The 12,712-nt window shown below is 39.5% G+C and overlaps 1 protein-coding gene across 1 annotated transcript in view; it reads left to right on the plus strand.

The window, feature by feature from the left end:
• PRDM2 (PR/SET domain 2) overlaps positions 1-12,712 on the plus strand; it is a 117,775-nt gene that overhangs the window by 29,644 nt on the left and 75,419 nt on the right. The window contains 2 exon segments of the mRNA XM_027578548.2: positions 1,024-1,138; positions 2,856-2,959. Coding sequence (XP_027434349.2) covers positions 1,024-1,138; positions 2,856-2,959 — 219 coding nt within the window.

Raw genomic sequence — 12,712 nt, forward strand, 5'->3', positions numbered from 1 at the left:
AGACACTTGATTTTCCTTTGATTGGATGTTAATTTTATTTTATTTTTTTATTTTTTAAAGATTTTATTTATTTATTTATTTGAGAGAGCGAGAATGAGAGAGAGAGAGAGCACATGAGAGGGGGGAGGGTCAGAGGGAGAAGCAGACTCCCTGCTGAGCAGCAGGGAGTCCGATGCGGGACTCGATCCCGGGACTCCAGGATCATGACCTGAGCCGAAGGCAGTCGCTTAACCAACTGAGCCACCCAGGCGCCCTGAATGTTAATTTTAAAATAATAGTCATGTTTTACCAGTTGGCTCAGATTTCCCCTTTCGGTTCCCTTATATTCATACCTAATAGTAATCTTATTTCTTAAGATTAAAGTGAAAACTGGTTAGTAATGTATAAAATTCTGTTTCTTAAGACTGTGATATTCTGCCGACTTTGCTAATTAGTGACTTGATACAAGTGGTAAATTACGGTTTCCTGGAAAGGTCACATTTCCATTGAGGGCCCAGAGAAAGTTGTAGTGTTCTGGTTGGAATATTCAAGCCCCTGTTAAAGGGGGTGTTGTTGCCGGAGGGATGAAAGCATAATAGTTGGGGTGAGAGGTCCTTTACAGTGTGTGCCGAAAGTATTCTTTTAAGTAGGGAGTGTTGGTTTTTATTTTTTAAATGTTCCAAAATGCTGATGGTAGCCTTTGACTTAAAAGTAAGCTTAAGCTGTATTGTACTTCCAGATTCTGTGGGAGTTTAAAATAGTATGGTGCCAGATATTTACATATTTTGAGAATGACTACAGGTGGCTGGAACAAAATAGATTAACACAGACATGCTTGAAGGTGGCAGTAGTTTCCTTTGGAGACTCACAAACAGCCATCCCAGCAGCTCCTGAGATGCTCCACAGCACGGTCGTCTTGGTCTGGCTTGCCAGCTTCAGGTTTCAGTTACAGTTTTGCATATTTGCTTATTGGACCAGAAAAGAAAAAAACGCTAACTGGGTTTCCTTCCCTCTGCTCTGATCCTTCTGTTTCTTGACTTGCAGAACACTGAGCCTGTTGCAGCTGCTGAGAGCCTGGCTGAGGTACCCGAACATGTGCTTCGAGGACTTCCAGAGGAAGTGAGGCTTTTCCCATCTGCTGTTGACAAGACTCGGATTGGTGAGGACCAGGGTCCCAGAAGGAGACGGGGAGGGGATGGGAGAGCCGCCTTTATCCAGGCATCCTTTGGGAGCGTTTAAGGTAGGGAGCTCATCATCGAAGCGACAGATTTACACTTAGACTTAGAAGATTATGTGGAATTTCTGCATTTTCCAGTCAAGAATCCAGGGTGGACATAGACTATAAAACTAAAGCGGAAATACCCCCACGCCCACTTACACCCACTTACCATCCTTTGTGACTTAGCCCGAGTGTTCCCTCCCACTGTCTCCTCGGGCCTCTTCCTACTCAGTGTATTGTTCCCTCCTCTCTGATTTCACTGGGACTTGAGCGTGAGTATGCTGCTATATTTAATTCCATGATTTTGTATTTGTTTTCACATCTGCCCCTTTTATTGCCTGTGTGTGCCTTCATTTCTTACTTACCTCTCTCTCCAGTACCTGACATGTTCTGGACCTCAGTGGGTACTTGAATGAATGACGACCTGAGTGTCCCTGAATGCTTCTGGCTGGATTTTCTCATTGAATGCAAACCCAGCTTTTATGTATTTGGTCTTGTTTTTGTGCCCTAATCTTTAGACAGGAGGCTAATAAGGCAGTAAATTATAAAAATTTAGTCAAAGTACAGTTTTGGAATATATCATCTTTGTATCCCTTTTTGTTTTTTTAAGATGTATTTCTGATATTCCAGCTTATGTGTATGTGTGTGTGAATAAATCGTTAATAAATGCTTTTCCTAATTCTCATCGGAAAATTTTTCAGTAAGTCACTTGAGCACTCACATTGCATCATTCACATGAAAGTGGTTGATTGTAGAGCTCCACTATTTGATTATTAGCTCTGTTATCAAATTGGATTCATAGACCTACAGAAGAGTGAAATTTGAACCTCCTAGCTGGACAGGACTGGCTCAGCCTCCACTTTCCTTCTGTGCATCTTCTGAGAGCAAAAGATGAGGGAACTTGTCCGGAGGGCTTTTTGCCAGTGAGCGTCACCTCTGGGTGCTGGTTCCTTGACTCCAGGGCTGTCTCCCGCCATTTTGCCCGCTGCTTCTTCAGCCTCTGTGCCTGCCCTCTGGTCAGTGCCCAGAGCCCAGAAACGGCCGAGGAATACAGCAGAGCAGCGGCACGTGTGACTCTGGGCTGTTTGAAGTTCTGCCAAATGAGTTGTTACAGCAGCTAAGGTTTCAGGAGACTTAGCTGGGGAGGAGAGGGGGTTCCACTTTGAGCAAACAAACTTTAAAAATGCCATTCACAAATCGGCATTTCCAAGCCTTTATAAAAGCAGTTCATTTTCATTGGAGACCATTTGAAATCTGCAGAAAAGTAGAAAGAGGAGAGGAGTTTAAAATCATTTCTAGTTTCACTCCTTTCTCATCTTTTTTCTCTTTAGTTGTGATTGTGCTCTTCTCCGGGTATTTGTGATTGTACCATCTGGGTAATTCTACATGTAAAAAATAGAAACAAATACAAAACATTTCTTTCCTACTTACAAAACAAAGGTTCTTTACAGACTCTTTGGGGACTACAGAAGAATATAAAGAAGAAAAATAAAAATCTTCGTGGAAGACTTGATTTCATTTGACTTCACTTGCTCTCCATTGATCTAACATTATCTTGCTAGCTTTTTAACTTTTTTGTGAAACAGAGTTCACTTTAATGCTTCAATCTTTAAAATAACCACAATAACATTATGAAAATATTGGTTTTATTTTCCAGGTGTCTGGGCCACTAAACCAATTTTAAAAGGCAAAAAGTTTGGGCCATTTGTTGGTGATAAGAAAAAAAGATCTCAGGTTAAGAATAATGTGTACATGTGGGAGGTAAGAAAGAATTCTGGCTCTTTGTTTATCAACGTTCTGTACGTGTTTTAAGAAATCATTCTATTCTCTCAGGATTTGACATTTTGAAATTACAAGTCATCTTCAACATCAAGAATATATATTTTTTACTACACTTGATCTTAGCCAAAAGGTCGAGACGTGAAGAATATATATTTTTTAAAGATTTATTTATTTTAGGGAGAAAGTGTGTGTGAGGGGAAGAAGGGCAGAGGGAGAGGGAGAAGGGAAGCAGACTCCCTGCTGAGCCAGGAGCTGACCTGGGGCTTGATCCCACAACTCCGAGATCATGACCTGAGCCGAAACCAAGAGTTGGGTGCTCAACCGACTGAACCACCCAGGCGCCCCTCAAGAGTATTTTTATTAAAGAGAAAATGTGTTTCTTTGGACACAGCTGCTGTTTACATTTGTCTTTTGAAGCTGCTTGGCTGTCCTCAACAATAAATGTCAAATCCCCTTTTTATATTACCTTGTTCAGGGTATTTTGCATGACAGCCGAGACTTTGGTCTGTCACTTTACAGGCTTCCAAACAGATACTGTAAAAGACACTCCGTGGTGGCCACAAATAAAACACTGTTAGGGTCTTCTCTGTGTTTTAGAAAATAAACTGTGTTGCTGGAATATTCAGATATATTTAGCACATGGCACATTTATATAGTGCTTTGGGCTCCTCAGAAGGCTTTAATTTTGTTTATTTCATGTCCTCACAAGGATGCTGGAAGACTGCGCAGAGCATTAGCATATTCCTTACAGAGGTGAAGCTGTCGAGGGCAGAGGTGCAGTGCTCCTCCCCGTTGAGAGTGGTGTTGGTGCAGAACCAGAACCCATGTCTCCTGCCTGACAGTGAGGCATTTAAACGTGTTTCATTGGATTGCCTGGCTTCAGATCCTTCCTTTAGCTTGGTGACTCTCTGGGTACTTAACCTCTGGGCCCCAAAACCCTCAATTTAAAAATGGGGTTAATAAAAAATACCTCATTAAGATGGCCATGAAGATAAAGCAGGTTGTTACTGTTTCCTGGAGCACTGCATGCCAATTCAGCATTTAGTTCAGATCACGTGCTCTGGGGAAGCTCCTTACGTTCTGATAGGATCTCAGTTGGTGTGACTCCTTTTCAAGACAAGTGAAGGTTTTCAGTGGTTAGAAAAGCATTTCTATCAGATGGTCTTAAATTGACTCACATCTGTTTCACATGTAAACATACACAGGCCTAAAAATAAAATCTGCCTAGGAAATGTCTGGATACTTTCCATCAAGAAGTTCTGTGACACTTGTACATCTGAGGTATGTTGCTGCTGTTCTCAGTGTGACCAGCAGTGTTTCTTAACTTGAAGATTCCTACAGTTTCTTCCAGTAATTTTGAGCTTGTTGTGAATCCCTTACAATAAATCTGATGACAGTTAACCCAAGGGGCTTTCGGAAATGAGGATTTAGCATGAAAATAATCACAGTATGCTTTTTCACTACTTCTGAAGTAAAAGAGTGCTGTATTTGTAGAACTGCCCAGCCAAAAAATGATACTAATTACTCAAGATAACGCTTGAATGATTAAAAATGTCTTGACCACAAAATTATGCCCCCAAATAAATGGTACTTTTAATTTTAGAAATTTCCCAAGGGAAACTAACAAATATGTTCCACCAGGTTAGCACTAATCTTAGTGAGGATAATGTCTGGAAACTAGGAAATGCATTGTCTAGTTCTGTGTGTATAATGCTAAGCTTGAACAAATGTCATGAATATTAATATTACACCTAAGTTTATTGTACCTATTTTACCCAACATAGCAATTGGAGATTTTTGGGCATAGTACGTAAATTATTAATAGCGTCTGTTGTAGATTAAGCTTCATTTGTATTGAAATTCATATGTAGTATATAGGTTTATACTCAGCTTGACGAATGTTGTAATTTGGAGTCATGACCTATTAGGGATTTGACTTCTACTCATAAACGCATTAATACTGTGTTGTTAACTTAAGGTACTCGACTTGTATACCACTACAGTTGGTGAATCTTATGACATTGCCAGGTCTTGTTAGATTTAAAGATTTAGTTCTTGTCAAGGCTGGCTTTTCCTTCTTGCGATTAAAAAAAACAACTGGATATCATTCAGATAGTTCAGACTACAAGGTATGTATTCCATACAGAAACCTGTAAGCCTTCTGCTCTGTTAAAAGTAGATATATCTGACATGTATATGGAAGTATGCATGAGGCAAAGGATAGGAAGCATCAGTTAGAATGTATATATTCTAAAGAAAAAGAAACACCAAATAAAATTTAGAATATCCCCATTAATTTATTCCAACCTTGGTGTTAGCCTCAGACTTGCCTCAGAATGCCTCTTATTAACGTAACAAACTGCTTATCATTAAAATCTCATCTTGGCATTTGTTCTTCCATTAAAGCCCCTTAAGACTGGCTTATCTTTTAGCAGCCTGGTCTCTTGCCCCAGCTAGAACTCCATTTTAAAGCTAATCTAAGACAAAGTGTTAAATTGCTTTTCTTGAGCCCTTGATTATCTAACGCAGTCTTAAGTCCTCTAAGCTTTCACTGAAAACATTCCATTAAATCAGAAACAACAGGAGAGAAACAGTCAAATATCCTCAGGGTGAATGCACGAAACAGTCAGGTTCTACTAAGAGGAGAGCATTCTTTGAGCAATTTCTGGAGAGGAATTGCTTGCTAGCCAGCTTAACTGCTGGACTCCGTGTGTAATACTTGCTGTGAGTACCCCCCACCCCCTCATGCTGAGCAATCTGCAGTATTCTAACCGCTTCTGACAAAAGCCTTTCAGATTCACTTCCATGGGTCTCAGATCGCTTCCCATGAGATGAACTTCTGAGTTGTTTGCTTGTGAATTGTTCTGATAATTTTTTTTAATAGACTGTATTTTTTAGAGCAGTTTTATGGTTTTTTTTAGAGCAGGTTCACAGCAAAATTGAGCAGAAGGTACAGAGAATTCCGCACACCGCCACCTCCCTCCACTATCGCAGCAGAGTGGTGTACTTGTTAGACATTCGATGGACCTGCACTTACGCATCATTATCACTTAAAGTTCATAGTTTTCATTAGGGTTCATTCTTGGTGTACATTCTAATAAGTCTTTTTTAAATTATAAATGTAATACATGCTCACTGTAAAGTAATGTAAACAATACCGAAAACTATAAACAAGAAAGTAAAAATCATCTGTGAATATTTTGGTCAACATTCTTCTAAGTCTCTGCTTCTGTGTCTCTGTTTTTCTTCTGTCTCTTACATACGCTGGTGCATATACAAACACCATATATAGACACTTCATGCAATTGAGATCAAACAGCACATGCAGTTTTGTAACGTGCTTTTCTCTTTCAATGTGCTGTAGACATATCCGTGTCAGATCGTTTCATCTACATAATTATTTCTTATGGCCCCCTAGAATTCCATTGCATTCCTTCCACTGTTTAACCAGTTGAACATTTAAATAGTTTTAATCTTTTAATGATATTAACAGTTCTTCCGAATATGAAACTCACTGTTGTATGTATGTGTGCTCACTTGTCTGATTATCTTCTTAAGATAAATCCTGGAAGTATAATTATTAAGTCCAAAGTTATGTACATTTTAATCTCTGGTGAATTTTGCTAACAGACCTCCAGAAGGATTGCACTAATTTACATAACCACCAAAAGTACATATTTTTTCCTAGCTTTTTAAAGCGAGTATTGTTAATCTTCTTCATAGTGCGCGCCCCCCCCCCCCGCCCCCGCCTCCAGGCCTTTCTTATAAATGAAAACCAATAGTTCACTGCTTCTATTTGCATGGCATTCATTTAGGCAACAACTTTTGAGTCAGGAATGGCGGGAAGACGTAGAATTGTGTTTCAACTAAAATTGGTTATTTCTCTATAATGAGAGGACTTTAATTATTTAAAGAGGTGAATAACTTTTTATCCGTCTGCACTGTTAGCATTAGATGTTAGCAAGTGCATTCTCTAGTCTTTGCTAGCTCAACGGGTCTAATTTCAGATTATTTCTAAGTTAAAAATGGAGGCAAGACAGAAGAGAGTAGAGAAGTCAAGTCAGTCAGCTGATCTGTAGAACCTTTTTCCAGAAAGTACTATTCAGCTCTTCTTTCCAGCTTCTCACCTGCACCAAAGTAGTACCAGAGGGAAAGACCTGAGTCACATGGAAACGCAACCTGCCACCTGTTCTTTACAGCCCTGCAGCTAGGTTTTTACATTTTTAAGTGGTTTAAACAAAAAAAATCAAATGTTTCAAGACACATGAAAATAATACGAAATTCAGATGTTAGCTCATGAATCAAGTTGTATTAGAACATAGCTGCACTCATTTGTTTGCACATTATCGATGGTTGCTGTGGCCCCGTGGTGGCAAAGTTGAGTAGTTCTGACGGGGCCGTATAGCCTGCGAAGCTGAAAATACTTATTGCTGGTTCTTTACAGAAAAAGTTTGTTGAGCCCTGGTCTCAGTATGTAGAAGGGAGAAGCAGTGGGAGGGAGCAGGGCGCTGCTGGTGTCTTAGGCTTACTGTGAAGCTATGTGGTTAATAGCATATGGGAAGATTTTGAACCTGGTACTTAAAGTGGAGTAGCTGTAGAGTTGGTCATAGAAACTTCTCAGCCAATCGTATTCTTTTCTGAGGAGCTTCAGGACAGATGAGGGTGTTGAAATATAGAGAATGAGGTGACCTTCCCAAATAAGTTAACTTGTGGTCAGATTGGCAGCTCAGTCTGGTGAAAAAAAAAAAAAGAAAAGAAAAAACCTCTTTGGAGGTGTATTTATTCCCTTATTTAACCCCTGTTTCTGAAGCTTTTACCGTGTGCTTTTACCACTGTCCTACGTTCTGGAGCACTGAATTTGGCATATAACGTGTGCTGTTGTATAGATGACCGGTGATATACCCCATGGAGATTTTTGTTTGTGGAATAGAAGAATACTGGAAATGCCCTAAATCTTTGCACAGGTGAGAAATCTGAGTGTAAAGTGGCTTGCTTGATGGCTTAAAGCTGTCAGGCCTGGAGTCTGGCCTAGAGTCCAAGCTTCTTGATTACCTACTCCATTCCTTTCCTGCTAGCAGACCCAGAGGTTCTTATTCTTTTTTATGTTGTGGGCCCTTTTGAAAATCTGCCCAGAAAATATACAGGTGCGCGATATATGTATAGTATATGATATATGGTAAATGATATATAGGGTTATATGGAGTCCTTAAACATCTATAGCCCAGTGTTAAAATTTTTTTTTAAAGAAGGATTTATTTATTTATTTAATTTTACTTATTTATTTGACAGAGAGAGACACAGCGAGAGAGGGAACACAAGCAGGGGGAGAGGAAGAGGGAGAAGCAGGCTTCCTGCTGAGCAGGGAGCCCCATGCGGGGCTCGATCCCCGGACTCCAGGATCATGACCTGAGCCGAAGGCAGACACTTAATGCCTGAGCCACCCAGGTGCCCCCGAGTGTTAAAATTTCTAATTTAAGAGTAGAATAAGTTATTTGGTTGACCCATTGAATGTTGATTGGGGCCCCAACCTCAAACCTGTGAACGTTTATTGAGCATCTGTTGTTGGGAGATTTTCCAGATACATCTGTGTAGTTGTAGGTATGAAACTGAAAGTAATTCCAAAAGAGAGGGTCGAGGGTTAGTTAGTGCTGTGCTTTGGTAACGATGGCTGTGGTCCTGGACTTTGCAGGCTTGGGAAGCCCACCTGTTTGGTTTTTAAATTTGTATTTTAGGATTGCCTACAAGTTTGCTTATAGTAAAATGTGCCACCATATTTATTTGTCTTATTGTAGAATATTCACAATATTTCAGATACAGTGATGTATTTATTTAAATAGTTCAGAAAAGAAGCCTTTGGTTTTCTAAAGCAATCTGAGAAGTGAAGTGGTTGGTACCAAAGATCCATTTTTGTATGTAGCCTCCAGAAAGTTATTTCTGTGGGGTGGCAATTTTGCGGCCCTTAACAAGCCCTCCAAGTATCTAATCCTGTAGCTCAAGAACAACTGGAATGTGAACATACCAAGAAGAAGGTGTGGTATTTTCCAGGTAGCAATGTTAATAACTTATGAAGATGTAACTTTCATTAAATATTTTCACTGAAATGCTCACACACCAAGCGAGGCTGTGCTTTTCTTCTTCACTTTTCGATAATGACAGCAAGCTCCTTGTAGGTTTGTTTGGCCTCAAATGAGATGATGTTTATGAAATTACTTGATATAGATGAATTTGGCTCAGTAAATATTAGTTGAACTTGAACATAAAAACACTTGAATGATCTTACAGAGGACTAAAAACATTTATAATATATATTTGTAGTTGAGTACTTTTAAAAAGATTATCAGTCTTCATTTTTGCTTAGAATTTCTTTCTTTTCTGGGGCAGCTGGGTGGCTCAGTCGTTGAGCGTCTGCCTTCAGCTCAGGTCATGATCCCGGGGTCCTGGGATCGAGTCCTGTGTCGGGCTCCCTGCTCCGCGGGAGGCCTGCTTCTCCCTCTCCCACTGCCCCTGCTTGTGTTCCCTCTCTCGCTGTCTCTCTCTCTGTCAAAAAATAAATGAAAGTCCTTAAAAAAAAAAAAAAAAAAGAATTTATTTCTCTCCTAACGTTAGAGAGCATGGACTGTATTTTGAACCAAAAGCCTAGAATAACTGTGGGGGGGGCGGAAATCCTGAAATTGACTTCTGCAAGCTGAGTTATTGTTTACTTATGGAGACACATTGGAGGTAAATGCTCTGCCAGTTGGGCTTGTAGAGATGTGAGCCTCCTCTCCCCTTTACTCTTTTTGTCAGTCTCTCCACAAATGGTAATAGATATTGTCTGTCTTCTAGGAACAGGCAGGGAAAAGTGGGAAATGGTGTACAGAGCAACATATTGGAAATTCCAACAAGCTAGATCCCCAGAGAAGTAAAGATGGAAAGGAGCCTTGGGAGCGTGAACCTCCAGGAGGGGTTCTGTCCCGCCATTAATGATGTGTTAGAGCTCTTTGAAGGGCAAGTCCAGAGAACAGCCAACAGAATGGCTTTATCACTGTAGACTCTTAATTTTGGGGGGGCTGTTTGGATGCATAAAAGTTGTATCTCTGCATGAGAGTTGATTCAGTATGAGGAGGCATCTTCAGTGTCCTTTCAATTCCTGGGAGTGATTTTTCAGAAATCAACTTTCAGAAGTTGGTTGCTGTAAGTTGAGAGTGGGTAAGGGCTTCATAGGCAAGCAGTTGAGGATTTGAATGATGTACATTTGCATTAACTGAATGAGAATTTTTTTCAGTTTATAAGTTTGAATTAACACGTGTAGACTAGAACAAGTAAATGATAAGGAAGGATCTAAGTGAAAACTCTCATCCCAACCCATGAGGTAAGTTATGTTTCACAGTTTGGTTTGTTCTTTGCAAAACATCCTTTATGCGCCAGGAAGCTTTAATTTTGATGCATTTTTAAATTGGAGTATGTACTAAATTTTGATTTTATGGCTATTTCAAAATGACTGATTAAACTGAATGGAAGTTGAGTGGTATGAAGATTATGTTTCGTTTGACAAAGAGTTAATATCCAGTCTGTGTTCAGTGGTAAGGGCAGAAAGGAGATCTGGCCTGGATAATGGAGGGAAAGTGAAGGATGGGAGGAGGGTTTTGGAAAGAGGAAAATTGAAATGGAGGCATAAATGAGGGGACCAGGTTTGAATCTTGGCTCAGACTTTTAGTGTCCTTAGTGTTCTAGTAAAATTACCAACCTTCCATAGTGTCCTGTTTTAAAAAGGGGGTTTAGTAATAGTTCATAGAGTTCTTGTAAAGGTTAAATAAAATAACACATTAAGTGTCTAGCCCAGTGCTTGGGGTGGAGGTATTCCTCCTTGAGTTCTTTTTCTCCAAGTAGGGAATTTCCATTTGAAAGTTAATTTGTAAAAGTTGTTTGCATATACATAATCAGGTGCCCTTGCTTTGTTAAAAGGGACTGTTTTATAGATTGGGTCAGGAAAAATTATTGAGCATATGAAAATATTTTTTGGTCATTATGAAGATTTAGAAATAGATTTGTTGCATATCATTTGTTGAGTCTGAGCTAGAGTGGGAGTTTTACCTGCCTTTGCATTATCTTTGTGTGAAAGGAAGGAATTCTAGTTGGTTCTCCACTACCCTAGCCTAATGGTGTTGCATCACTTTTGCCGTCTAGAAGTGGTAGTTAACATTAAGCAGAGTGCTGTCACATCTTAACATTTGGGTTCTGCGTGTCTGTCACTGAAGTGAATTCCGATTGGAAACCAAGATTTGACCAACTAAGGTAGAAATTGTATAAAAACACGTTTTCATCCCCGTTCCTAATTATAAGGTTAGACTCTCAATAAAAATGAGAAAGCTACATATGTTTAAAAAAAAATGTGTGTGTGATGGTGATGGCAGGAGAAGGAGCGTCAGCAGGCCTCGGCTTCCTTTAGTCACACTTGGGCTTTCATGCTGGAAACTAACTTGCTCTCCCCACCCACATCCTTTTTTACTTAGAGATTATACTAAGTCAGTGGAGGAAAGGCAGAAAATTCAGATAAGCAGAAGAAAGAAAAGAAAATGATGGGTAATCCCACTTTTCAGAGAAAACCGTTACTAACGTTTTCATGTATTTAGTGTCAGGTTATTTTTCTCTTCATGTATTCCTATGTTTAATTTTTTTTTTTTTTTAAGATTTATTTATTTGTTTGAGAGAAAGAGACAGAGCATAAGCAGGGGGAGAGGCAGAGGGAGAGGGAAAAGCAGACTCCCCCCTGAGCTGGGAGCCTGACGTGGGGCTCGATCCCAGGACCCCGAGATCATGACCTGAGCCGAAGGCAGATGCTTAAGTGACTGACCCACCCAGGCCCCCTCATTGGAAAAATTCTTATGGGATACAGAAATATGTAACAAAATAAAAGATTCCACATAAACCAACTAATGATTTACACAAAAGTACTTTTTAATGCCTGCTTAGTATTCTTCTGTGTGCATGGATTATCATCCTGAGCTGATCCATTGTGTTTTCCACTTAGCAATTAATGGGAAACAGTCTGTAATAAACCACACTGTTGGGAATGTTCTTGTACATACATCTTGGTATAATTGCCAATTATGTCATGAGAATAAATTCTTGTATGTGTATATGCTGGCTAAAGTGTGTGTACACTTTAAAGCTTTTTTTTTGTCATGGACTGCTAAATTCCATCCAAAAAATGATACCAATTTAGTCTCTAATCCCTGTTTGGGGGGGCTGTTTGCCTTCTAATTTTTTTTCTCTTAAAAATTTCTTTTTACTAGTTTGATAGGTAAAAATTATTTAATTTGAAGTTATTTTTTGATTATTAAATTTCTAGTTTAGTTAAATTAGTTTAACTAACTTAAACTAATTAAAAGTATTTTTTATGAGGTTTTGGCCATGTGTATTCCTTTGTGAATTATTTTTGCACATTTAAAAAAACTGAGGTGTTCATCTTTTTCTATGAAGTAAGTATTTAAGTATGACTTAGCAGATGCTTTTATCCATTTTGAAACAAAATGAACCATACATAAATAAGGAATTCACTCAAGTGGGCCACAGAGGTCTCTGTGTTGACCTGGGAGCCAGGAAATTCGGGCACAGCTGGTACTGTTATCCTCAGGTTGGTGGGCAGACTTGGTGTCTCTCCCCACCTGCCTTCTTTGACTGTGTGGGGTTTTCCAGCACCATCTTTGTTCGTCCCATTGATTTCTGGATTGGTGTCAGTGTGTTGATGGG

Source organism: Zalophus californianus, chromosome 4, assembly GCF_009762305.2.
Source record: "Zalophus californianus isolate mZalCal1 chromosome 4, mZalCal1.pri.v2, whole genome shotgun sequence".
NCBI lineage: Eukaryota > Metazoa > Chordata > Mammalia > Carnivora > Otariidae > Zalophus > Zalophus californianus.